Here is a 21,237-nt window from a genome sequence, read left to right on the forward strand (position 1 = left end):
GTGTGTGTTTAGGTACAGTCTGTCTAAAATGACTATAATTATTGTACCATGCGTCATTCTGAAATTCAAATCATGGAGTAGATATCACGACCACCTGCATGAGCCGCCAGAGCGCACCGTGGCAGTGAACTGCTTTTGCAGCGAAACTGCAAACAACTTGTAACTGCTGCGGCTGGCTCCGTCTGCCTTTCTCTCTTTCAAGGTTTTTTTTTTTTAGCCCTTTGTGGGTACGAGTTGCCCATCCATGCTCAAGACCTTCAGCATAGGCTTTGTATTTTCGTACGTCAGTATAGCTACGCTAACCTTTGCGTGCGACATGCCACGTTATTCACAAACATTTTGACATCTGCATTGTAGTTCATTAAATGACGAGTATACGAATCAACAACACGACAGACTTTGGCATCATCTGTTTTAGTAATCAATGACCTTGTTGTTACATTACTTTCTTTAATAGTGACGTCAAATTTATTTTCTGATCACTTATGAGAGATGTTATAGAATTCGTACATTTGATAGTTTGCTGGTAGAGTTTCACTGTAGAGGTCTATTTAAGATTTCGCAGGTAATTTATATATTAGGTGAACACAATGTTTCTAAATAATGATTAGCTCTTAATTTGTGGGTTTAAACCAGATTAATAATTTAATAATAATAATTTATTTATTTAATCTGGCAGAGCTAAGGCCAGTAGGTCTTCTCTTCCGCCCAGCTAGACTCTAATTCTAATTGAATACAATTGCTTACATAGTTATTACATTAATATCTAGACCATAAAACAACATGAAAATAAATAATGAAAGTTGGATGAGTAATGTTAGTGTGACAATAATAAACATTGGTAAGAAATCGTTATAATAATAATAATAATAATAATAATAATAATAATAATAATTATTATTATTATTATTATTATAATTTTATTTATTTGTTTGTTTATTTATTTATTTATTTATTTATTTATTTATTTATTTATTTATTTATTTATTTAATGTGCTGTACAACAGCCAGTGGCCAATTACAGTTCAGCACAAATATAACAAAAAACATAAAACAAAAATAATTATTACACATAAATATAATTACAATTAATTACAATAATGACGATGAATGGATAACTAAGAATACTATGAGCCAATGTTAATTGAGTATAATGCCTAAAATAATACATAAATGATAAATCGTTGCCAAGAGCAAACAAAGTCTATACATTGAAGGGATCGAATTCGCAGCCATGCATGTTGGCATTTTTAATGCATCTGGAGACTGGTGAAAGAAATTTCGAATTTCTAATATAGAAAAGTTTGTGGGCTCTCATATCTTTTGTTGGAATACGTAAGGTAATATTGTTTAAGAAAGAGTCACAGGATATATCACCTTTGAGGACTTTGCAAAAGAACAGATAATCTAGCTCATGGCGTCTAGCATATAGATTTTGACAATTAAAATATTCACATTTTCTCTCATAACTATACCCGGAATTAATGGGCAAAAATCTGAATGAACATAAGGATATAAATTTTCTTTGTATATTTTGTAATTTAATAATAATAATAATAATAATAATAATAATAATAATAATAATAATAATAATAATAATAATGAGATAATTTAGATATTTATCTGTGATATATAAACATTGAAAAATCTGAAACAGCTATTATTGTTAACAAGAATTGTTAGAAAAATATTTCGTTAGTCTATTCTTGAATGGTTTGATGTCTGACAGTCCCTGACATTACTCGGTAGGGAATTCCAAAGCCGAGGAACAGCCATAGTGAAAGAAGATGAATATGAGGATGTTCGGTGGGAGGGAATGGATAATATTGAGGAGTGTTGTGATCGTGTGTCTAGGTTATGATGGGTGGATAGATTTTGAAAACGAGACGCAAGATAGACAGGAGTGGAGAAATGCAATATGTGAAAGAGAAGGGAAAGACAGTGGATTTTCCTACGATCTTCTAGACGGAGCCAGGACAACATTTCGAGGGATGGTGTTACGTGATCAGCCCGGCGAATATTGCAGACGAAACGGACGCACATATTATGAACACGTTGTAGTCTCTGCGCCGAAGTAACGCTTAGATCAGTAAGCAGAATATCACAGTAATCGAAGTGGGGCATCACGAGTGTTTTCACTAACATTTTTTCATGGAAAAGGGTAGAAAATTCTTCAATCGCCTAAACGAGTGGATTAATGAGAATACTTTTTTGCAGGTTCCAATTTAAACTTTTATCCATATAAATACCTAGATTCTTTACTGATTCACTGAACGGAATTAAGGACTTTGTAAAATACGAGAGCTATTTATAAAGTAAATTCCGTTTTATCGTAACAAAAATGACACTGTGATTACAGGATTTGTTTGAAACTACAAAGTTTGATTTATTTTTCTACTTAGTTTCGGTTAAATTGAGACATCATAGTGTTGAACGAGATTTGGAATACTGCAGTCATAAAAGTCACCCGCCTGTAACTGAAGTCGACCTACAACGCTGGACTACAACTCTTCGTCACCGTCAGAGCTCTGCGATGTAAGACACTTCTTCATATGCATGAAAAGACGGTAATCACGAAGCGCCAAATCAGGACTGTATGGAGGATGACTAAACACTTCCCAGTTGAAATTCTGCAGTTCGCACACAGTACGCAGCGCAGTATGTGGGTGGGCGTTGTCGTGCAAAACAATCACCCCAAAGCACAACGTGGTGGATTTCAGCCGCTATACAGTTTTCGCCACAAGAAATCGTATCACCGAGTGTATCTCACAGCTGGCGGGATTCTCAATTAGAGCACACATTTTGAACACGTGTAGCACTGTAAGCACGGGCGTGGGTTCGATTCCCGCTTGGCTTGATTACCTGGTTGGGCTTTCTCCGAGGTTTTCCTCAACCATACGGCAAATGTTAGGCAATCTATGGCGAATCCTCGACCTCATCTAGCGAAATATCATCTCGCTATCACTAATTCTATCGACGTAGTTGATACAGGGTCGTAAAAAAAAACATTGTAAGTAAAGCTGAAAGATACCCTCTGTACCACTGCTCGAAGCAAACAATCAGGCAACATTCACTGCAAAGACGGCGTAGCTATGCCGATTACAGAGCTCTCTATATGAAAACGGAAGTTACTTTATGATTCATTTGCTCATAGTGTTCTGCCTAAGGGCAGGTCTTTCACTGCAAACCCAGCATTCTCCAATCTTTCCTAATTCCTGCCTTCCTCTTTGTCTCCTCACATGATCCATATACCTTAATGTCGTCTATCATCTGATATCTTCTTCTGCCCCGAACTCTTCTCCTGTTCACCATTCATTCTAGTGCATTCTTAAGAAGGCAGTTTCTTTTCAGCCAGTAATTCAACCAATTCTTTTTCCTCTTTCTGATCAGTTTCAGCACCATTCTTTCTTCACCCACTCTTTCCAACACAGCTTCGTTTTTTCATTCTGTCTGTCCATTTCACACGCTCCATCCTATCTATTGACAGGAAAATGCAAAACGAATGTGAAGAGGTAAAATTCGAGAACATGACAGGTCCGAGTGTGGAAAGGTTCATAAGGGCCAACCGACAGACGTACACGGACGGCATTGTGAAGGTCTGGCCAGCCGGCTCCACGATGACCACGGAGTTCCAGCATCATGCGAAGAGGATACGAGACCTCAGGGTTCGCCCAGACGACGTCTGGATCGTCACACATCCAAAATGTGGTGAGATTTAAGATGCCTTCACTTGTTGAACTGCCACTCTTTCGTGCATTTTATGGTTTATAATCTATTTCATCATCATTATCAATATAGTCATTTACAAGGGGCTTAAAAGAAAGTTAAATTGCATTCACAGAATCCCTATAATTTTATTGCATGAGTACGTCTTTGTTTTATAGTCCGAATTTTGTTTTGTATCACTATGGATACGGTTTTTTTTATACATAATATTGAATTTGGATCGCATTTGATTTATGGTTATTAGGATACAGCTACGATGCTTAAGGTGCATCTACACGGTTCAAATTTTCTTTTAACTTTAAGCATTCAAGCAATGTATGCAAGATTGAACGAAACGCATTCAATTGTGCATATCTTTTTCCACTAAAAATGAGAGCGCATGTGGCAAATCTACCCAACGCCGTGGTATCTTCTGCGTTATTTCATTCATGTAGCGAGCAGTTGATTGTTTTAGGTGGCCATGAATAAACTGACAGTTCTTTTGTTTGGTGATGTTGGACCTTTCAAGCTGAAAATGGCGCAAGTACGATTAGTTTTATTGAAGATTATCCCGAATACGAGTGCCTATGGAGTGTTCAACTACAATTTTGAGAATCAAGTAGGCCTAAATATTGGACTGATATTTAATATTAATTAATTAATTATATATATATATACATATATATGAAGCGTGAATTTCCATAACGTTGTAAGCGCCGAAACCGGGAGAATCTATTTTTTCATATTTATCAGTTGTAGGCGCCCTGTTTGACATATTACGAAAAGTTATGAAGAAAATGCTGCTCCTAGTAATGAAGTAGTGCACTTTCAGGTTGTGCAAGTCACAGCGTTGTATGTACTGTATGAAACTATTTTTGTTCCTACTGTAAACTTTAAAAATTGGCACTTACAACGTTCTGGAAATGCACGCTTCATATATATATATATATTATTGTACGAAATGGAAATATAAAAATTGGAGATTTATCCTTCGAAGAGGTGGAAAAATTCAAATATCTTGGAGCAACAGTAACAAATATAAATGACACTCGGGAGGAAATTAAACGCAGAATAAATATGGGAAATGCCTGTTATTATTCGGTTGAGAAGCTCTTATCATCCAGTCTGCTGTCGAAAAATCTGAAAGTTAGAATTTATAAAACAGTTATATTGCCGGTTCTTCTGTATGGTTGTGAAACTTGGACTCTCACTCTGAGAGAGGAACATAGGTTCAGAGTGTTTGAGAATAAGGTGCTAAGGAAAATATTTGGGGCTAAGCGGGATGAAATTACAGGAGAATGGAGAAAGTTACACAACACAGAACTGCACGCATTGTATTCTTCACCTGACATAATTAGGAACATAAAATCGAGACGTTTGAGATGGGCAGGGCATGTAGCACGTATGGGCGAATCCAGAAATGCATATAGAGTGTTAGTTGGGAGACCGGAGGGAAAAGACCTTTAGGGAGGCCGAGACGTAGATGGGAGGATAATATTAAAATGGATTTGAGGGAGGTGGGGTATGATGATAGAGACTGGATTAATCTTGCACAGGATAGGGACCGCTGGCGGGCTTATGTGAGGGCGGCAATGAACCTTCGGGTTCCTTAAAAGCCATTTGTAAGTAAGTTTGTATATATATATATACGTAGTGAAGATGACATTCAACACTGCCCACCCTGTAGACACAAAATCTGCATGTATCTTAATTGGACGTTCGTTTTCAACTTGATTCTTTCAATATTCTTCCCAGATTGGATGCGTAAAGGGCGTAAACGCATGGAATTGAATTGCAGACTGTAGATGTAGCTTTAGCAACACTCTCGCTTATTCACTTGAAAGTAGCTCCTCAATACGCGACAGATGGCTGCACGTGTACTCTGTGACGTGTACAGCACCTAGCGGAGGGTTCTTGAACTCCGTGTTACTCTAAACACACGACATTTTCTCATGAATACTTTATGAATACCTCAAACAAACGCGTGTTCACGTAAAAAATTTACGAACTGAACTTTCTGTCGAATAGCCTATTTGATTTTACCCTTGCAACTTGTTTTTCGATTTTAACTTTTTGGTATGATTTCGCCATAGTGATCGGTAACCATCGAGTTTGTTTAAAATGATGAAATTCCCCAACTCCTCTCTGGTGTGATTATTTCTTACATGGCCAGACTAGCAGTGTACATAATGGGAGTCCATCTCATACGAGAGGAGTATTGTCAAAAACAAATGAAAGCATAGGAAGAGATCGCCTCATACGAGAAGATTATCGTCAAAAAGAAATGAAAGCGTAGGATGAGTCCATATCATATGAAGGGAGTATCATCAAAAACAAATGAAAGCATAGGAAGAGTCCATATCATACGAGGGGAATATCAACAAAAACAAATGAAAGCATAGGACGAGTCCATATACGAAAGAAGTATCGTCCATCTCATACCAGTGATGTATCGTCAGAAACAAATGAAAGCTTAAGACGAGTCCTTCTCATTTGAGGGGAATATAATAAAAAACAAACGAAAACGTAAGATGAGTACGTATCATACTATGGGAGGAGGTTTAAGTTTTCAAATAAAGATAGTATAAAATAATCGAACATAGTTCATACACTAAATATATACATAAATATTATCTATACAATAATTATTACTTAGTAGCAATAAACAGCCTAGTCTAGAACAGATTATTATGTTAGTATCATTCAATCTTCATAAGATTCTCATTGACATTAAATACAATACGCTTACTGTACAAAATTAATGAAGCAATTTATCAGAACAAATAAAGTACCGGTAGTAGTAATTTGTAAGGTTTTAGCCTATTTTATCCAACATATTTGAAAGGATTAATTTATTCACTAAAAGTTTTACACGGTATGAATTATTCTCTTTCTGCAGCCACTACTTCTAATCTAGATATTTTGGGCCAATAATGATTTGTTAAATTTGTTAATAGGATAAGGAATTGCCTATACTGACAATATTAAATTATATCCTACATAATTTTCTCGAAAATTATTAAAGCTAGGCAGATGATGTTTTACAGTTCATGTACACATAACTTGACTTCATGCTGAAGCAGTAGCTTTTCTTTAATTTATTTCCTTACTGGGAAATTATTTTCCCCTTACTAGAAGTGGTTTTTTCTTATTAATATAATTTTTCGACGATTTTCAGTACATTATACCCTGTAACATCTAAAAGAAATTAAATTAAAAACGACATTGTTTCAGTAATACAAATAAATAAAAACGAAAAATAAACAATTCGTGAACAGTTTAGATTTCTATATTAAACAGAAGCTGAGTAAAGGTTTATTTTATATAGAATTATATTACGTGCTTGTACTTACTTATTTACTTATTACGTGGTTGTAGATAATATAAACTGTAAATATTTCACATTCAAAGTTAGCACAGTTTACGTTTTCCTTTGAAAGGCTTCAGATCTAACAATCTTTATTACTTACTTACTTACAAATGGCTTTTAAGGAACCCGAAGGTTCATTGCCGCCCTCACATAAGCCCGCCATCGGTCCCTATCCTGTGCAAGATTAATCCATTCTCTATCATCATACCCCACCTCCCTCAAATCCATTTTAATATTATCCTCCCTTCTACGTCTCGGCCTCCCTAAAGGTCTTTTTCCCTCCGGTCTCCCAACTAACACTCTATATGCATTTCTAGATTCGCCCATACGTGCTACATACCCTGCCCATCTCAACGTCTGGATTTTAAGTTCCTAATTATGTCAGGTGAAGAATACAATGCGTGCAGTTCTGTATTGTGTAACATTCTCCATTCTCCTGTAACTTCATCCCGCTTAGCCCCAAATATTTTCCTAAGCACCTTATTCTCAAACACCCTTAACCTATGTTCCTCTCTCAGAGTGAAAGTCCAAGTTTCACAACCATAAAGAACAACCGGTTATTACACTAAAAAAATTCCCAATCTCTTTTTGCTGTCATCCCATCCATTAAAATAATTATCAACTTGTACATTAATCATTATTATCTTTTTAGACCTACATGTTAAATTTACAATTTAATCTTTATTGTTTCTTAAATTTATTACCAGTTTCTGTATGTAACGTTTTGAAAGTACACTTTTTAGATCAAATGTAGTCCAAAATGCTCTTTCTTACGCTTTTTAACAACCAATTTTCCAGTATTTATGAAAAAAGGAACACATGTATAAGTTTATTGCGTGCACAACACAGCTACCACTGTGGCTGCTGTTACGAATGCAGGATTATTCAAGGTCACAGGAATCCCAACCTGCTGCAAGTAGGGATGTAATATTTAACAATTTGATGTATATGTATATAAATTTGCTTGTCGAACCATAAATATTGATTTCATTGACTAAAGTTTGAGTTCGGAATATGTATGATAAGACTTTCTTATGTTAAATTCTAACGTACCTTGTTTACATGTTTCGACCTATTTATGGGTCATCTTCAGAACTGGTCGTTGTTGGTCTTGGCGCCTATTGTTTTGTTTCCTGTGAGGGTGTGTTGCTGTGGTATAATGTAGAGTGAAAGAGTGTGTGTGTTCTGAAATTGAGTTGTGTGTTGAGAATTTCGTTGGGGTGTGTTTTCGTGTGTCTGTATATTTCATATTGTTCTAGTGTGTTGAGTTTCTGGCTTTTTGGTTGGATGTGTAGTATTCCCATGTCTGTGTTGATGTCTCTGTGGGTGTGGTTAGCATTTGTGATGTGTTCTGCATATGTGGAGGTGTTTTGTAATTCTGTTATGCCTGTGATGTGTTCTTTGTATCGTGTTTGAAATGATCTGCCTGTCTGGCCTATGTAGAAGTTGTTGCAGGTGTTACATTAGAGTTTTTTTTATTATCCAATTTAATAAACCCTATTTCACCCTGAGGTATATTAGCGTTATAGTTGGCATCAAAATACATATTTTATAACCAAAAAACTATAGTAAAATTATAATATAAAATTGTGGTCACAGTTACAATTCACATGAATTATGTAGAAGAATGCACCTTAATGAAAGAATGGATCCTGTTAAAGATTAATGAGATGTTTGAGGAATAATCAATGCTAAAGATATACAAGAATGTCTAACCCTTTCAGAAAGATAAACAATAGTACAGTAATGTAACAAAGTTTGACTTTCACTTTCAAATTAATACTTAATTCACGAACAATGGAACAGTTAAGAGTAATAAAAGGATATTACAGGCAATGATTTACGGTTACAAGTTAAATACGTGATTCAGGAACAAGTACAGTGATTAAAACAATAACACAAGTAATGACTTATAACTAACGAATAACGAAATTCTTGAAGGGCAATATATAATAGTAGGGGCAATACAAAATATTTAAAAACAAATGTAAATAGTAAAGGAATAGTAGAAAAATTGGCTTAAAATTACAAGTTAAACACGTTCTTTTTAAAGCATTTACATTTGAGTATGTAAACAAGGTACGTTAGAATTTAACACAGGAAAGTCTTATCATACATATTCCGAAGTGATACAGTGTTAAAAGTTGTGTAATAAGATGTATAAAGTTTGAGGCTTCTGGCGAGCTAATCACACTGTATCATACGTTCTTATATTTTTCTAAAATGCGCAAAATTATCTTTCAACTATCTTATGCCGCAACAGTTCATTAAAACTAGGAAAGGCTCATCAGAAACTGTGAAAAAAAATCTATCGGACAAATGCCAGATAATCAGTGCATGAATTTTCCTGGAGAAAGTGTTTCAGATCTCTCTGAATTACAAGATAATTTATAGCTGACAAAAATATTGCATTATAGCCTTGAATGTAAATTAAAAAAGACTCGACACCAACTGTGTTGTGCTTCTTTGCAATACCTGCAGGTACCACTTGGACACAGGAAATGGTGTGGCTCCTACTTAACCATCTGGACTACGAAACAGCCAGGAAAGTAAATCAATACGTGAGATCTCCTTTCCTAGAGTAAGTTACAGTTAACTGTTGTTGTAGTTTAGTCAATAGTCCGAAGACAGGTCTGAACCTCACAAGTGACACCAAGAAGGCACCACTTAGGAAGCAACTAGGCCAGGAAATAATGGGTAGGGTGGTCGGTTCATTTCCCCCTCCATTGCATACATCGCTGACTAGTAACATATTTCACTAGTCAGACTTCAGATGTATGCAAACAATTGTTCTTCTTGTGGCACATATCGTCAGGTGAGACGTACTGTCCGATAATAGATGTACTGTACATATCAGCCAGAACTTCAATCAGAGGTATAAAAGTATACGCTTAAAATATAATGATCAAGATGTTGTAGTATTTATTTTATTTCCAATCACTGAAGAGGTACATACAAAGTTAATGCTTAGTCGAGGATTATAATTGACTTACGTGTATCTAAGAGGACGCTTATGAGATTTTATGCTCGACCATGCCGAAATGTAGTAATTATACACCTGGTAGCAACCCTTTAATGCATTCATTATAGTTCAGGTTTTCGATTATTCTCGGATATGCAATCGAAAGACAACTATCGAAACGTCACGGAGGCTGGAAATCCAATACTGTCGCAGAAGGTTATGTTCTGTTACTATAATAATTAGCGTTAATTGTAAATAATATTCAAATAAATTCAATTTGTCATCTCGTTTTTCAATGTCGAATTCAATTTCAAGGTTATATCAAGTTTAACGTTTATCTTACTCTCTGCATTATATCAAGGTCGTCAACATTCGTTTCCCGGAAAAAATCAATACTTTCGCGTCTGCGCACATCTCAGAATTTATGAGGTAGTCTATTGCACTCACATTACAATAACGTGAATACTTATGAATAATTTCAAGTTAGCAATATGGTCGAGCATAAAAAGTCGTATGAAACTTGCCTATAATGGTAATTAAGACGCTCGTATGAAAATTATGAAACTCGCTTGCGCTCGTTTCATAAACATACTCGCGTCTTAATTACTACCATTATAGACTCGTTGCATAATGTGCTATTAATCTCCTACAATTTTCATAAAAATATTTAAACTACATAAACAGGCCTGCAATACTATTATCTGTATAAAATTTGGTGTCATTCGCGTTAAGAGTTTTGAAATTACATTTTTTAAATATATTTTATATTGACGTCACTAAAAAGGCTCCTTGAAACAAAGTTTTCAAAATTTTAAATTCATATTTGCTCAAAAGCATGAAAATAGTCACGGTTTTAGAGCTGAGTCTAAATAGAAAGTCACAACAAATTTTTAATTTAATGAATTTACCATTACAGCATATTCTAATCTAAGTGCAATATGAATATGCCCCGAAGGAACTTAATATTAGTATTTCATGCAAATGTTCATTAAACTTTGTTTATAAACATTTAATTGACCTCTGTGACAAGTTTCAAACTAATCTAGCAATAACTGTTGTGCAAGGAGCTCTTTTTTTTTTTTTTTTCAAGAAACTGTTTAACAATTTAAAGTCGAGAAAATAGCACTAATAGTTCCCCGACTCTGGTTTAATAGAAATGGTACCAAAATATTTTCCTAAGAGCTAAGATGGTTAGCACGTAGAACTTACATCCCCACTGCTATTCAGTGCCGATTGTTGGAAGTCTTACCATCCTAAGGTCTGTAATGGGATACTTTGCTTTGAAAAGAGTTTGAAGTAGGCCATGGTCCACACAGGACTGTAGACCTTATTATGGTAATGGTGACGCACCTCTGAAGAACATTTATTTTCTACATGTTTTCTGATACTAATACATCAGCTGAAATATTCTTTATTATAATATGATCTTAGAACAGATCCTCTCATATTGCTATAATTAAATTACAATTTGATGCGCATGTCATTGAAAAAAATGCTTCCAGGTTTGGATGTCGCGACCCCCCAGCAGAGCGAGCCCAGCTTAAAATTGGGGACACGATACAAGACGTTGAAATTCTCAACTCTCCGCGATGTATCAAAAGCCATCTGCCACTGCGTCTTCTGCCTAAACAGATGTGGACCATTAAGCCAAAGGTACACCTAATGCTATCCAACACACAGTAAAGGATGGTGAGAAGAACTGATCAAAACGTAAATTGTGACAAAAGAAAACAAAAGAACATTTTGATGAAAAAAAAAAACTGCGTCCGTAGTCTGTTGGTCAGCATGTTGGCTTCCAGATCAGGAGGTCCGGGTTCGATTCCCGGGCTCGGCGCTCGGTGAATTTTTCTTGAAGAAGAAGAATTCCCTGGGTGTCTAGAGTCTGGAAATTTGTATGAATGTGAGTGTGACTGTGAGTGTGCCGGGTTAATATTGTGACAGCGACGTGAGAATCGAACTCACGACCAGCGTCCCGCAAGAAAGCAGATCGCACGGGCTCCACGGAACATTGAGTGACGTCGCGCGGTGGAGAGAAGGGAGAGAGGGTGTATTACGTCACGCGACGAGTCTGCGCGCGCAGCTGCTACGCAGTGGATGTGGAACGACCTTCCCGATTATTCCAGACGTCTGTCGATGTAGAGATATTGAGATAATTCTCTACACACCTGTAGAAGGTTCTCGCAACTATGATTTTGCTATAAAAGAGCAGGCGCCAGCGAACTAGACAGAGTCTTCAGAGTTTTCAGTTATTCAGTCAGTGAGAAAGCCAGAGCAAGCAAGCCAGCCGGAGTTCGACTCGAGTGTGCGTCCGCATCTGCGTCAGCATCCGAAGGCCTGAGTTCGAGTGCAGTGGACCGCAGTTGGAGGGACCTGAGTTCGAGTGCAGTGGACCGCAGTTGGAGGGACCCGAGTTCGAGTACAGTGAACTGTCTCTGAAGGTCTGTGGTTCGAGATACTGTGAACTCGAGTGACTGAGATAGAAGAACTGTGAACTGAGAACTGGTAGTTCTGATTTGTAAATAGTGCTTTGTAAATATTAGTTAAGATTAACAGTTCATTGTTGTGCGTAATAATCCAAGTAAACTGTCATTGTCGTCGGTGGAGTGCTATAACGAATACTTTGTTGAGTGAAGATCCAATTGTTGACGAGAGCGTTTAAGGCGAATTGTAGAAAGGAATTATTGTTGTGGCGAATAAATTACATTGTTGTTACTAATAAAACTCACAATATTAATTAAACAATCATCACAAATATAAAAATACATCAGGACTGTCGCTGGGCAGTAACCTGAACACACGTTTCAGCGTCACATTGTTGACAAGTAACTCCATCTGTTAGCACAACCATAAAGCATCTAGTAGATGCTATAGAGTTACCAACAACGAAAAAAAAAACTATTTCCCAAACTATTTACAGTGCAAAGATTAATAAAATCTTGTTTAAATCTATTTTGAATAAGAAACAACCATATTTTTTGTTCCATATTTTACAGTATTAGTAAGTTAAAAATTAACATCTACTCATATCACGATTAAGTTCAAAACAAGTTATACAGAGTGGAACATAAGGTAGTACATTAGTTGTAGGATGTGATTCCTTAAAATATATCGAACAAAAAGTCTAATACCATTTTGCTCGTTTTTGCGAGGTTTTTGAAGAAATAATACTTTTATGCCGACATTTCGATCGCGAATTTTACGAATACTGTTTAAAATATGGCTTAATTCCTTGTATAACAACGAAGAGAACCTTTGTTGTGTTCGCGTTGCAGCAGTATTTTAATTAGAAAATTCACAGATAACGAATTAATCGATTGAAGAAACATTGGAAACAGTGATTGTCGAGTCACGTACAGAAGGTCTAAAAATCTGGCATCGCTGTCGAAACGGCAGACGGTTTGCGTAGTACTCGCAACTGATCAGCTGTTGTGATGAATAATTTCGAGGGAAAAATTGTTCCGGAGCCGGGTATCGAACCCGGGACCTTTGGTTTAACGTACCAACGCTCTACCACTGTCAACTTTACAGGGAGTTATACCTGAAATCTTGATTTGCATAATACACGTCACTGTTCGTTAACAGAAAACCACAATTTAAGTCACACAGAGTTAGTGTGCACTCGAAGTTGGTTGCTTGACGGTTGTCAGCCCACTTTGAGGTCTGTGGATATAGAGGGAAAAATTGGATCGGTGTCGGTTAGAGTTCCCGAGTAGCTCAGTGGTAGAGCGTTGGTACGTTAAACCAAAGGTCCCGGGTTCGATACCCGGCTCCGGAACAATTTTTCCCTCGAAATTATTCAAATCAACTTTACAGGGAGTTATATCTGAAATCTTGATTTGCATAGCTGTTGTGATGTTTACATTGCATTAGTGTGCAGTTGGATGTAAAGCGTATTTTAAACAGTGTTCGTAAAATTCGCGATCGAAATGTGGCGTAATAGTAATATGCCTTACAAGAGCGGTATGTTGACGTTTTCATGTTCGAGGAAAAGATTGAAAAAGCGAAACGTAGTTTGTGCGAAGATCGTTATTACATACCTGAAAGAGGAATTTCTAATTAGTTGCAATGAAATCTCCATCTTGGTTTCTGTTCAATGACGGCATCTTTGGAAAACAAATATAGGGGAGAGTCGGGTAGTATCGGACATCGGGTAATATCGGACAGTGAGTTTCTGTCATCTACCACACGATGATAGTACCTGATTGACATGGTTACGTTTCTGTGATGTCGCATAGAGAAACGTAACCATGTCATTCAGGTACTACCATATGGTGGTAGATGAAAGAAACGCACTGTCCGATATTACCCGATGTCCGATACTACCCGACTCTCCCCTATCTATCTTCAACATTGTTCCTATAAAATGTTTTGTGTGTTTACTATACTCCAGCAGGCCGTGATATACGTCTGTCTTTTTTTTCCCCCAGTCTATAAATGCAAACTTAAAACAAACGGTAAGGTTATGTAATGATTTATTTTTCATTTTAATACTTTAAGAAAATTATTTATTTCTGCACATTGAAATTATAACAAAATTATTTATTTCTGCACATTAAAATTAATTGTCACATTTGTGCAGTTATTCAGAGCCACTGGAGCACCACCACCAGTTTTTTCTATTGTGAAACTTTTTTGCATGAATATTGATTTTCCAGTTTCCGTCGAAGTTGAAGCATTAGCACTATAGATGGCAGCATTTGATAAACCCTCCGTCTGGCAGGAAGTCGATGCACTGGAGACTGTGGTTGCAGTTTCGTGAATCCTAGTACCAATGTTGCTTTTGTCGTGCAAAATATTTAAAAACAATAATTAACAGTGCAATTTAGGTGAAATTGCAGTGGTAAGTTTCCAATTTATAATTATTACTATGTTAAACGTCTCTAAAAATAATATGTTAAAAGCCTAAAGCAGTAAAATGAATGTCGCGCTTAAGCGGTAAGAATAGGGAAATTGTTATGTGTGTTACGTTGGGAATACTGAATGTGGTATTTCACACTTACCGCGTATTGGTTTTGTGCGGAAAACAAGCAAATACGCACGATCTCGCACAAAAGTATTATTTCTTCAAAAATCTCGCAGAAACGAGCAAAATGATATTAGACTTTTTTGTTCGTTATATTTTAAGGAATCACATCCTACAATTAATGTACTACCTTATGTTCCAACCTGTATACCCAGATTTATGCAAATCAAGTCATATCCACGTTTTAAATTTAAATAATTTGATGAAGGAAGAATATTGAAGGTCAATATTTGCTCTAAAATCTTGTTACTATAGAAGGAATTGGATGATGAAAAAGAATTATAAAATACACTGTAAGTATACTGTGTGGCACATTTTTCTCATTTCTGAGAAAACGTTTCTGGATATAAAACTTGTTTTGCATTTGAGCTCTTCAGCTATGAAAAGGAGAGTTCGTTTCATGATCGTTAACATATATTACTCGAAACTACACACACGGAAATTGATCTCGGAAAAAAGCCTATCTTCCCCCTATCTACCCATTGGTAATATAGGCACAGCATATAAGGTCGCAGGACAGGTCTTGCCTGCTCTACTGTAGTTCAGGTACGATCACTGTATTGCGGGACAGTCCCTGTAGATAGTTACGATGTTATTTCAACGATATTAGTAAGGTTTCATCTCATTAATAATGTATGTATTAAAATATTAAATTCGTTTACAGATTATCTACGTAGCAAGAGATCCTAAAGATGTGGTTGTTTCTTGGTACCACCATCACAGACTCCTGAACGGCTACACAGGGTCATGTGAAGAGTTCGTGGAAGCGTTCATAGAAGGAATTGGTAAGTTTTAAAGGTAAAGACTCGCATTGACATTTTCTTATATTATTTTTTAAATAAGTTTAAAATGAAATATTTATAGTAAAACGAGCTATACTGTTATGAGATTTTCTTAATTTAAAAATAATATGTATGTATTTATTTACACTGCAAGTGGGCAAACACCCGGTGGCAGTGCTAATTTAATTACACACAATACAAATAATACGCAATAATTACATTAATAATAATACATAAAATAACCTAATTAATAAGTGAACCTAATTTTACATTACAACCTACATATGTATAGGCCCTACATAAGTTTCACATTGGTACTGATAACCTTTCACTTTACTCTCATCTCACTCACTGCACTGGCACTATGACACATCTCACTGACACTTTAGACATATTTCACTGACACTATACAACACATTTCACTGACATTATAGAACACACTATAAATTATCACCGATCGAAATTATTCACTGCTATTGTAAAGCATAACTTCACTAACTGACTCACCACACTTCACTGACTCACCACGCTTCACTAAAACTGACTCACCACACTTCACTAACTGACTCACCACGCTTCACTAAAACTGACTCACCACACTTCACTAACTGACTCACCACGCTTCACTAAAACTGACTCACCACGCTTCACTAAAACTGACTCACCACACTTCACTAACAGACTCATCACGCTTCACTAAAACTGACTCACCACACTTCACTAACCGACTCACCACGCTTCACTAAAACTGACTCACCACACTTCACTAACTGACTCACCACGCTTCACTAAAACTGACTCACCACACTTCACTAAAACTGACTCACCACACGTCACTAAAACTGACTCACCACGCTTCACGAAAACTGACTCGCACGCTTCACTAAAACTGACTCACCACACTTCACTAAAACTGACTCACTACACTTCACTAAAACTCACTCACCACACTTCACTAAAACTGACTCACCACACGTCACTAAAACTGACTCACCACACTTCACTAAACTGACTCACCACACTTCACTGACTCACCACGCTTCACTAAAACTGACTCACCACACTTCACTAAAACTGACTCACCACGGTTCACTAAAACTGACTCACCACACTTCACTAAAACTGATTCACTACACTTCACTAAAACTCACTCACCACACTTCACTAAAACTCACTCACCACACGTCACTAAAACTGACTCACCACACTTCACTAAAACTGACTCGCCACCCTTCACTAAAACTGACTCACCACGCTTCACGAAAACTGATTCACCACGCTTCACTAAAACTGACTCACCACACTTAACTAAAACCGACTCACCACGCTTCACTCAACTCATCACGCTTCACCATGCGTACAATGCATTCCAATTCTGATAATTCAAGCATAAGAAACAAGTTGCTTTGTTACAGTTGAATATGGACCATTCTGGGAGCACGTTCTTGAATTCTGGAAACTGAGAGAGGAGCCGAATGTCTTATTTAATACGTATGAGGATATGAAGAAGGTAAAAAATATATAGTCTATTTACACGTAATGTAGTTAAGATTACATACAATTTTAACAGTAATACTTGAATATATATCATAACAAATCAATACTTAAATAATAATAACTGAAATAATTATCATCAAGTCTTATTTCTTTAAATTCAAGAAATACCAATATCTTCTGGTTGTTAATATGTAGAGAAAATAAAATTAGTTACGAGGTATGAATTCGATGAAGCCTGCATTATTAAAAAAAACTTTAGGGCCTACTTGAAATTTAAACTATTTTATATTTTTTAAGTTTCACCAAGTATGATGGAACTTATGTTAATATTTGTGAAATAATAATAATAATAATAATAATAATAATAATAATAATAATAATAATAATACGTGCTTACTTACTGGCTTTTAAGGAACCCGGAGGTTCATTGCCGCTTTCACATAAGCCCGCCATTGGTCCCTATCCTGAGCAACATTAATCCAGTCTCTACCATCATATCCCAGCTGCCTCAAATCCATTTTAATATTATCTTCCCATCTACGTCTCGGCCTCCCCAAAGGTCTTTTTCCCCTCCGGTCTCCCAACTAACACTCTATATGCATTTCTGGATTCGCCCATACGTGCTACATGCCCTGCCCATCTCAAACGTCTGGATAATAATAATAATAATAATAATAATAATAATAATAATAATAATAATAATAGAATAGCCCTCATAATTATATTGATTATGGTCCAGTATAGTTCCAAGTCTACGAGAATAAAATATTCTAATTTATAGGGGTCAATCCAAACTACTGATAAATATTCCTTCTAAGTGAAAAAGAACATAATGACAGGTTATTCAGAAAAGTAGCACTTTGACTTTTTTCACTGCTGGTGCAATATATTACATTAAGTCTGGCCGCGAAACCAGGTGGCCCGGGTTCGATTCCCGGTCGAAGCAAGATACCTGGTTGAGGTTTTTTCCGAGGTTTTCCCTCAACCCAATATGAGGAAATGCTGGGTAACTTTCGGTGCTGGACCCCGGACTCATTTCACCGGCATTATCACCTTCCTTTCATTCAGACGCTAAATAACCAAAGACGTTGATAAAGCGTCGTAAAATAACCTACTATTACATTAAAACGTTACAACGCTTAGAGAAGTTGCGAATTCTTTCAGAAACCACCTTATCCCACCCTAAAATAGCTCAGTTTATACATGATCAAAATAAAGGTCACCATCGCCATCAATAAGGCATTTTCTCTATTCATCTATATAGTTTTCATGTGTATATTGAGCGATTGGCTGGTCTTTCTATACACTCTATCTAAAACTTTTATATTTCCAAAACTAGAAAGTTTTATTCATCATCATCATCATCGTGAACTTCGTCATTTAGACCATGAGATCTGTGACAGTATTCTAAGAAAGATAGTCTTGATCCCTCCACCGAATGTAAAAAAGGTAATCCATGTTGAACCTTTCGTACACTACTTTTAACACTTGAATATAAATAATTGATTAAATGGCGATCTTACTCGTGTTAATTATGTAAGCTTATGCGGCTTACAGCTGTTTCGGTGCTATTCGACACCATCCTCAGAGCCTACTAGATCTCGGCGCTATCTCAACTTCGCTGCCTGTTGTGTGGGTGCGTTCGTGTGATAAAGAGTTGTGTCAAATAGTGTGTATGTTCTGAAATTGATCTGTGTGTTGAGAATTTGATCAGGATGTGTGTCTGTATATTTCATATTGTTCTAGTGTGTTGAGTTTTTGGTTTTTGGGTTGTATGTGTAGGATTTCCATGTCTGTATTTATGTTACTGTATGTGTGGTTAGCATTAGTTATGTGTTCGCCATATGTAGATGTATTGTGTTCTCTGGTTATTGCTTTAATGTGTTCTTTGTATCGAGTTTGGAATGATCTGCCTGTCTGTCCAATGTAGAAAGTGTCGCAACTATTGCATGTGAGTTTGTATACGCCTGTGTGGTTGTATTTATTTGTTTGTGTTGTTTGTGTGTTAAGATGTCTTTGTAGTGTGTTTTCTGTTCTGTATGCTATGTTGTATTTCTGTTTTCTGAATGAGGATGCGATCTTGTGTGTGTTTTTGTTTTCGTATGTTAGTGTGATGTATTTCTTGTGTTCTTGTGTTTGTGTTGTGTTTTGTGTGTTTTTGTGTTTGTTGAGTTTTTGTTTTGTCTTCCTTATGATGTTGTCTATTATGTTTGGGTTGTAACCGTTTTCTTGTGCTATGTATTTGATTGTGTTCACTTCTTCATTGTAGTGTTGTTGGCTCATGGGTATGTTGAGTAATCTGTGTACCATTGTCCTGAATGCAGCATGTTTGTGTTGTGTGGGGTGATTAGATGTGTTGTGTATGTGTGTTGTGGTGGTGGTGGTTGGTTTTCTGTATATTTTGAAGGTGGTTTTGTTGTCAACTTTTGTTATGGTGATGTCTAGGAAATTTATTGAGTTATTTAAAGAATTGTAAATAAGCCAGTTTACTCAAATTAAATGGGATGTAGAGTTATTGATATATCAGAAAATAATTTTTTAATGAACATTTGTAATTTTAACATTGGACTTGTTCAGGATCTACCTGGAGTGGTACAACGCACAGCCAAGTTCCTGAATTGCGAACTGAACGCTGAACAGTTAGAAAAACTCTGTGAACATCTAAGCTTCGAATCCATGAAGAACAACCCGGCAGTTGTAAATCAAGAAGATCTGAACCTTCGCAAACACAAGGATGTAATAGGCGATGTGCAACCAATGGTACGCAAGGGTAAAGTTGGCGGTTGGAAGGAAGAGATTTCACCTTACTTAGCACAAAAGATAACTAGATGGACCGAAGAAAAACTAAAAGATTCTGGATATCAAATTATCACTTGATTGGAATAACAATTCTGTTATACAAAAGTAAATTAAACTGTATGATACTTATTACTTTTAAATCTACTAAAAGATTTACAGATATCATCATCATCAAGTATTAAACTTAATGGTTTGTTGTGATCAGTCCTCTAAGGCCTATCGGAAAGCATAAATAAATTAGTTTTATTTAGAAGATGTTCTGTGCTTTAAATGAATTATTTTCTTTACTTCTGTGATTTATAAGGTATTAAAAATTGGTGCTGTTTTAAGTTATTATAGCAGATCTTAGATTACTTACATAATTATGGTCTATACAGAACCGGAAGGTTCATTGCCGCCCTCACATAAGCCCGCCACCGGTCCCTATCCTGAGCAAGATTAATCCTGTCCCTATCATCATATCCCACCTCCCTCAAATCCATTTTAATATTATCCTCCCATCTACGTCTCGGCCTCCCCAATGGTCTTTTTCCCTCAGGTCTCACAACTAACACTCTATATACGTTTCTGAATTCGCCCATACGTGCTACATGCCCTGCCCATCTCAAACGTCTTGATTTAGTGTTCGTAATTACGTTAGATGAAGAACACAATTCGTGCAGTTCTGCGTTGTGTAATGTCCTTCATTCTCCTGTAACTTCATCTATCTTAGCCCCAAATATTTTTCCTAAGTACCTTATTCTCGAACACCCTTAACCTCAGTTCCTCTCTCAAAGTGTAAGTCCAAGTTTCACAACCATAAAGAACAACCGGTAATATAACTTTTTTAATAAATTCCTCTTTCATTTTTTTAGAGCAGACTGGATGACAGAAGCTTCTCAACCGAATAATAACAGGCATTTCCCATATTTATTCTGCGTTTAATTTCTTCTCGATGGCCATTTATATATTTTGTTACTGTTGCTCCGAGATATTTGAATTTTATTCACTTTTTCGAGGGATAAATTAGTAGAACTTAGATAGTATTTACAAATAATTTATTAAATAAAATGAATAATAAAAGACAAAAGCTTAACTTAATTCATGGCCCCCTTAATAT

At 36.2% G+C, this 21,237-nt stretch overlaps 1 protein-coding gene across 1 annotated transcript; it reads left to right on the top strand.

Moving 5' to 3' along the window:
• The first annotated feature begins 518 nt into the window (after positions 1-518).
• Positions 519-20,216, top strand: LOC138698772 (luciferin sulfotransferase-like). Its single transcript, XM_069824994.1, has 7 exons — positions 519-565; positions 3,488-3,708; positions 9,557-9,656; positions 11,540-11,690; positions 15,725-15,845; positions 17,258-17,352; positions 19,917-20,216. Exons 2-7 carry the CDS (start codon positions 3,492-3,494, stop codon positions 20,214-20,216), a joined length of 984 nt encoding a protein of 327 aa, XP_069681095.1. The 5' UTR covers positions 519-565; positions 3,488-3,491.
• The last annotated feature ends 1,021 nt before the right edge of the window (positions 20,217-21,237 follow it).

This window comes from Periplaneta americana, chromosome 4 (genome assembly GCF_040183065.1).
Source record: "Periplaneta americana isolate PAMFEO1 chromosome 4, P.americana_PAMFEO1_priV1, whole genome shotgun sequence".
In the NCBI taxonomy this organism is placed as follows: Eukaryota; Metazoa; Arthropoda; class Insecta; order Blattodea; family Blattidae; genus Periplaneta; species Periplaneta americana.

Excerpts from the sequence above, each read along its gene's own strand:
- LOC138698772 (XM_069824994.1), top strand. The coding sequence starts at position 3,492 with ATGCAAAACGAATGTGAAGAGGTAAAATTCGAGAACATGACAGGTCCG. Across the intron at positions 11,691-15,724 it reads TGTGGACCATTAAGCCAAAG|ATTATCTACGTAGCAAGAGA; the intron begins GTACACCTAATG and ends ATTCGTTTACAG. Across the intron at positions 15,846-17,257 it reads AGCGTTCATAGAAGGAATTG|TTGAATATGGACCATTCTGG; the intron begins GTAAGTTTTAAA and ends GCTTTGTTACAG.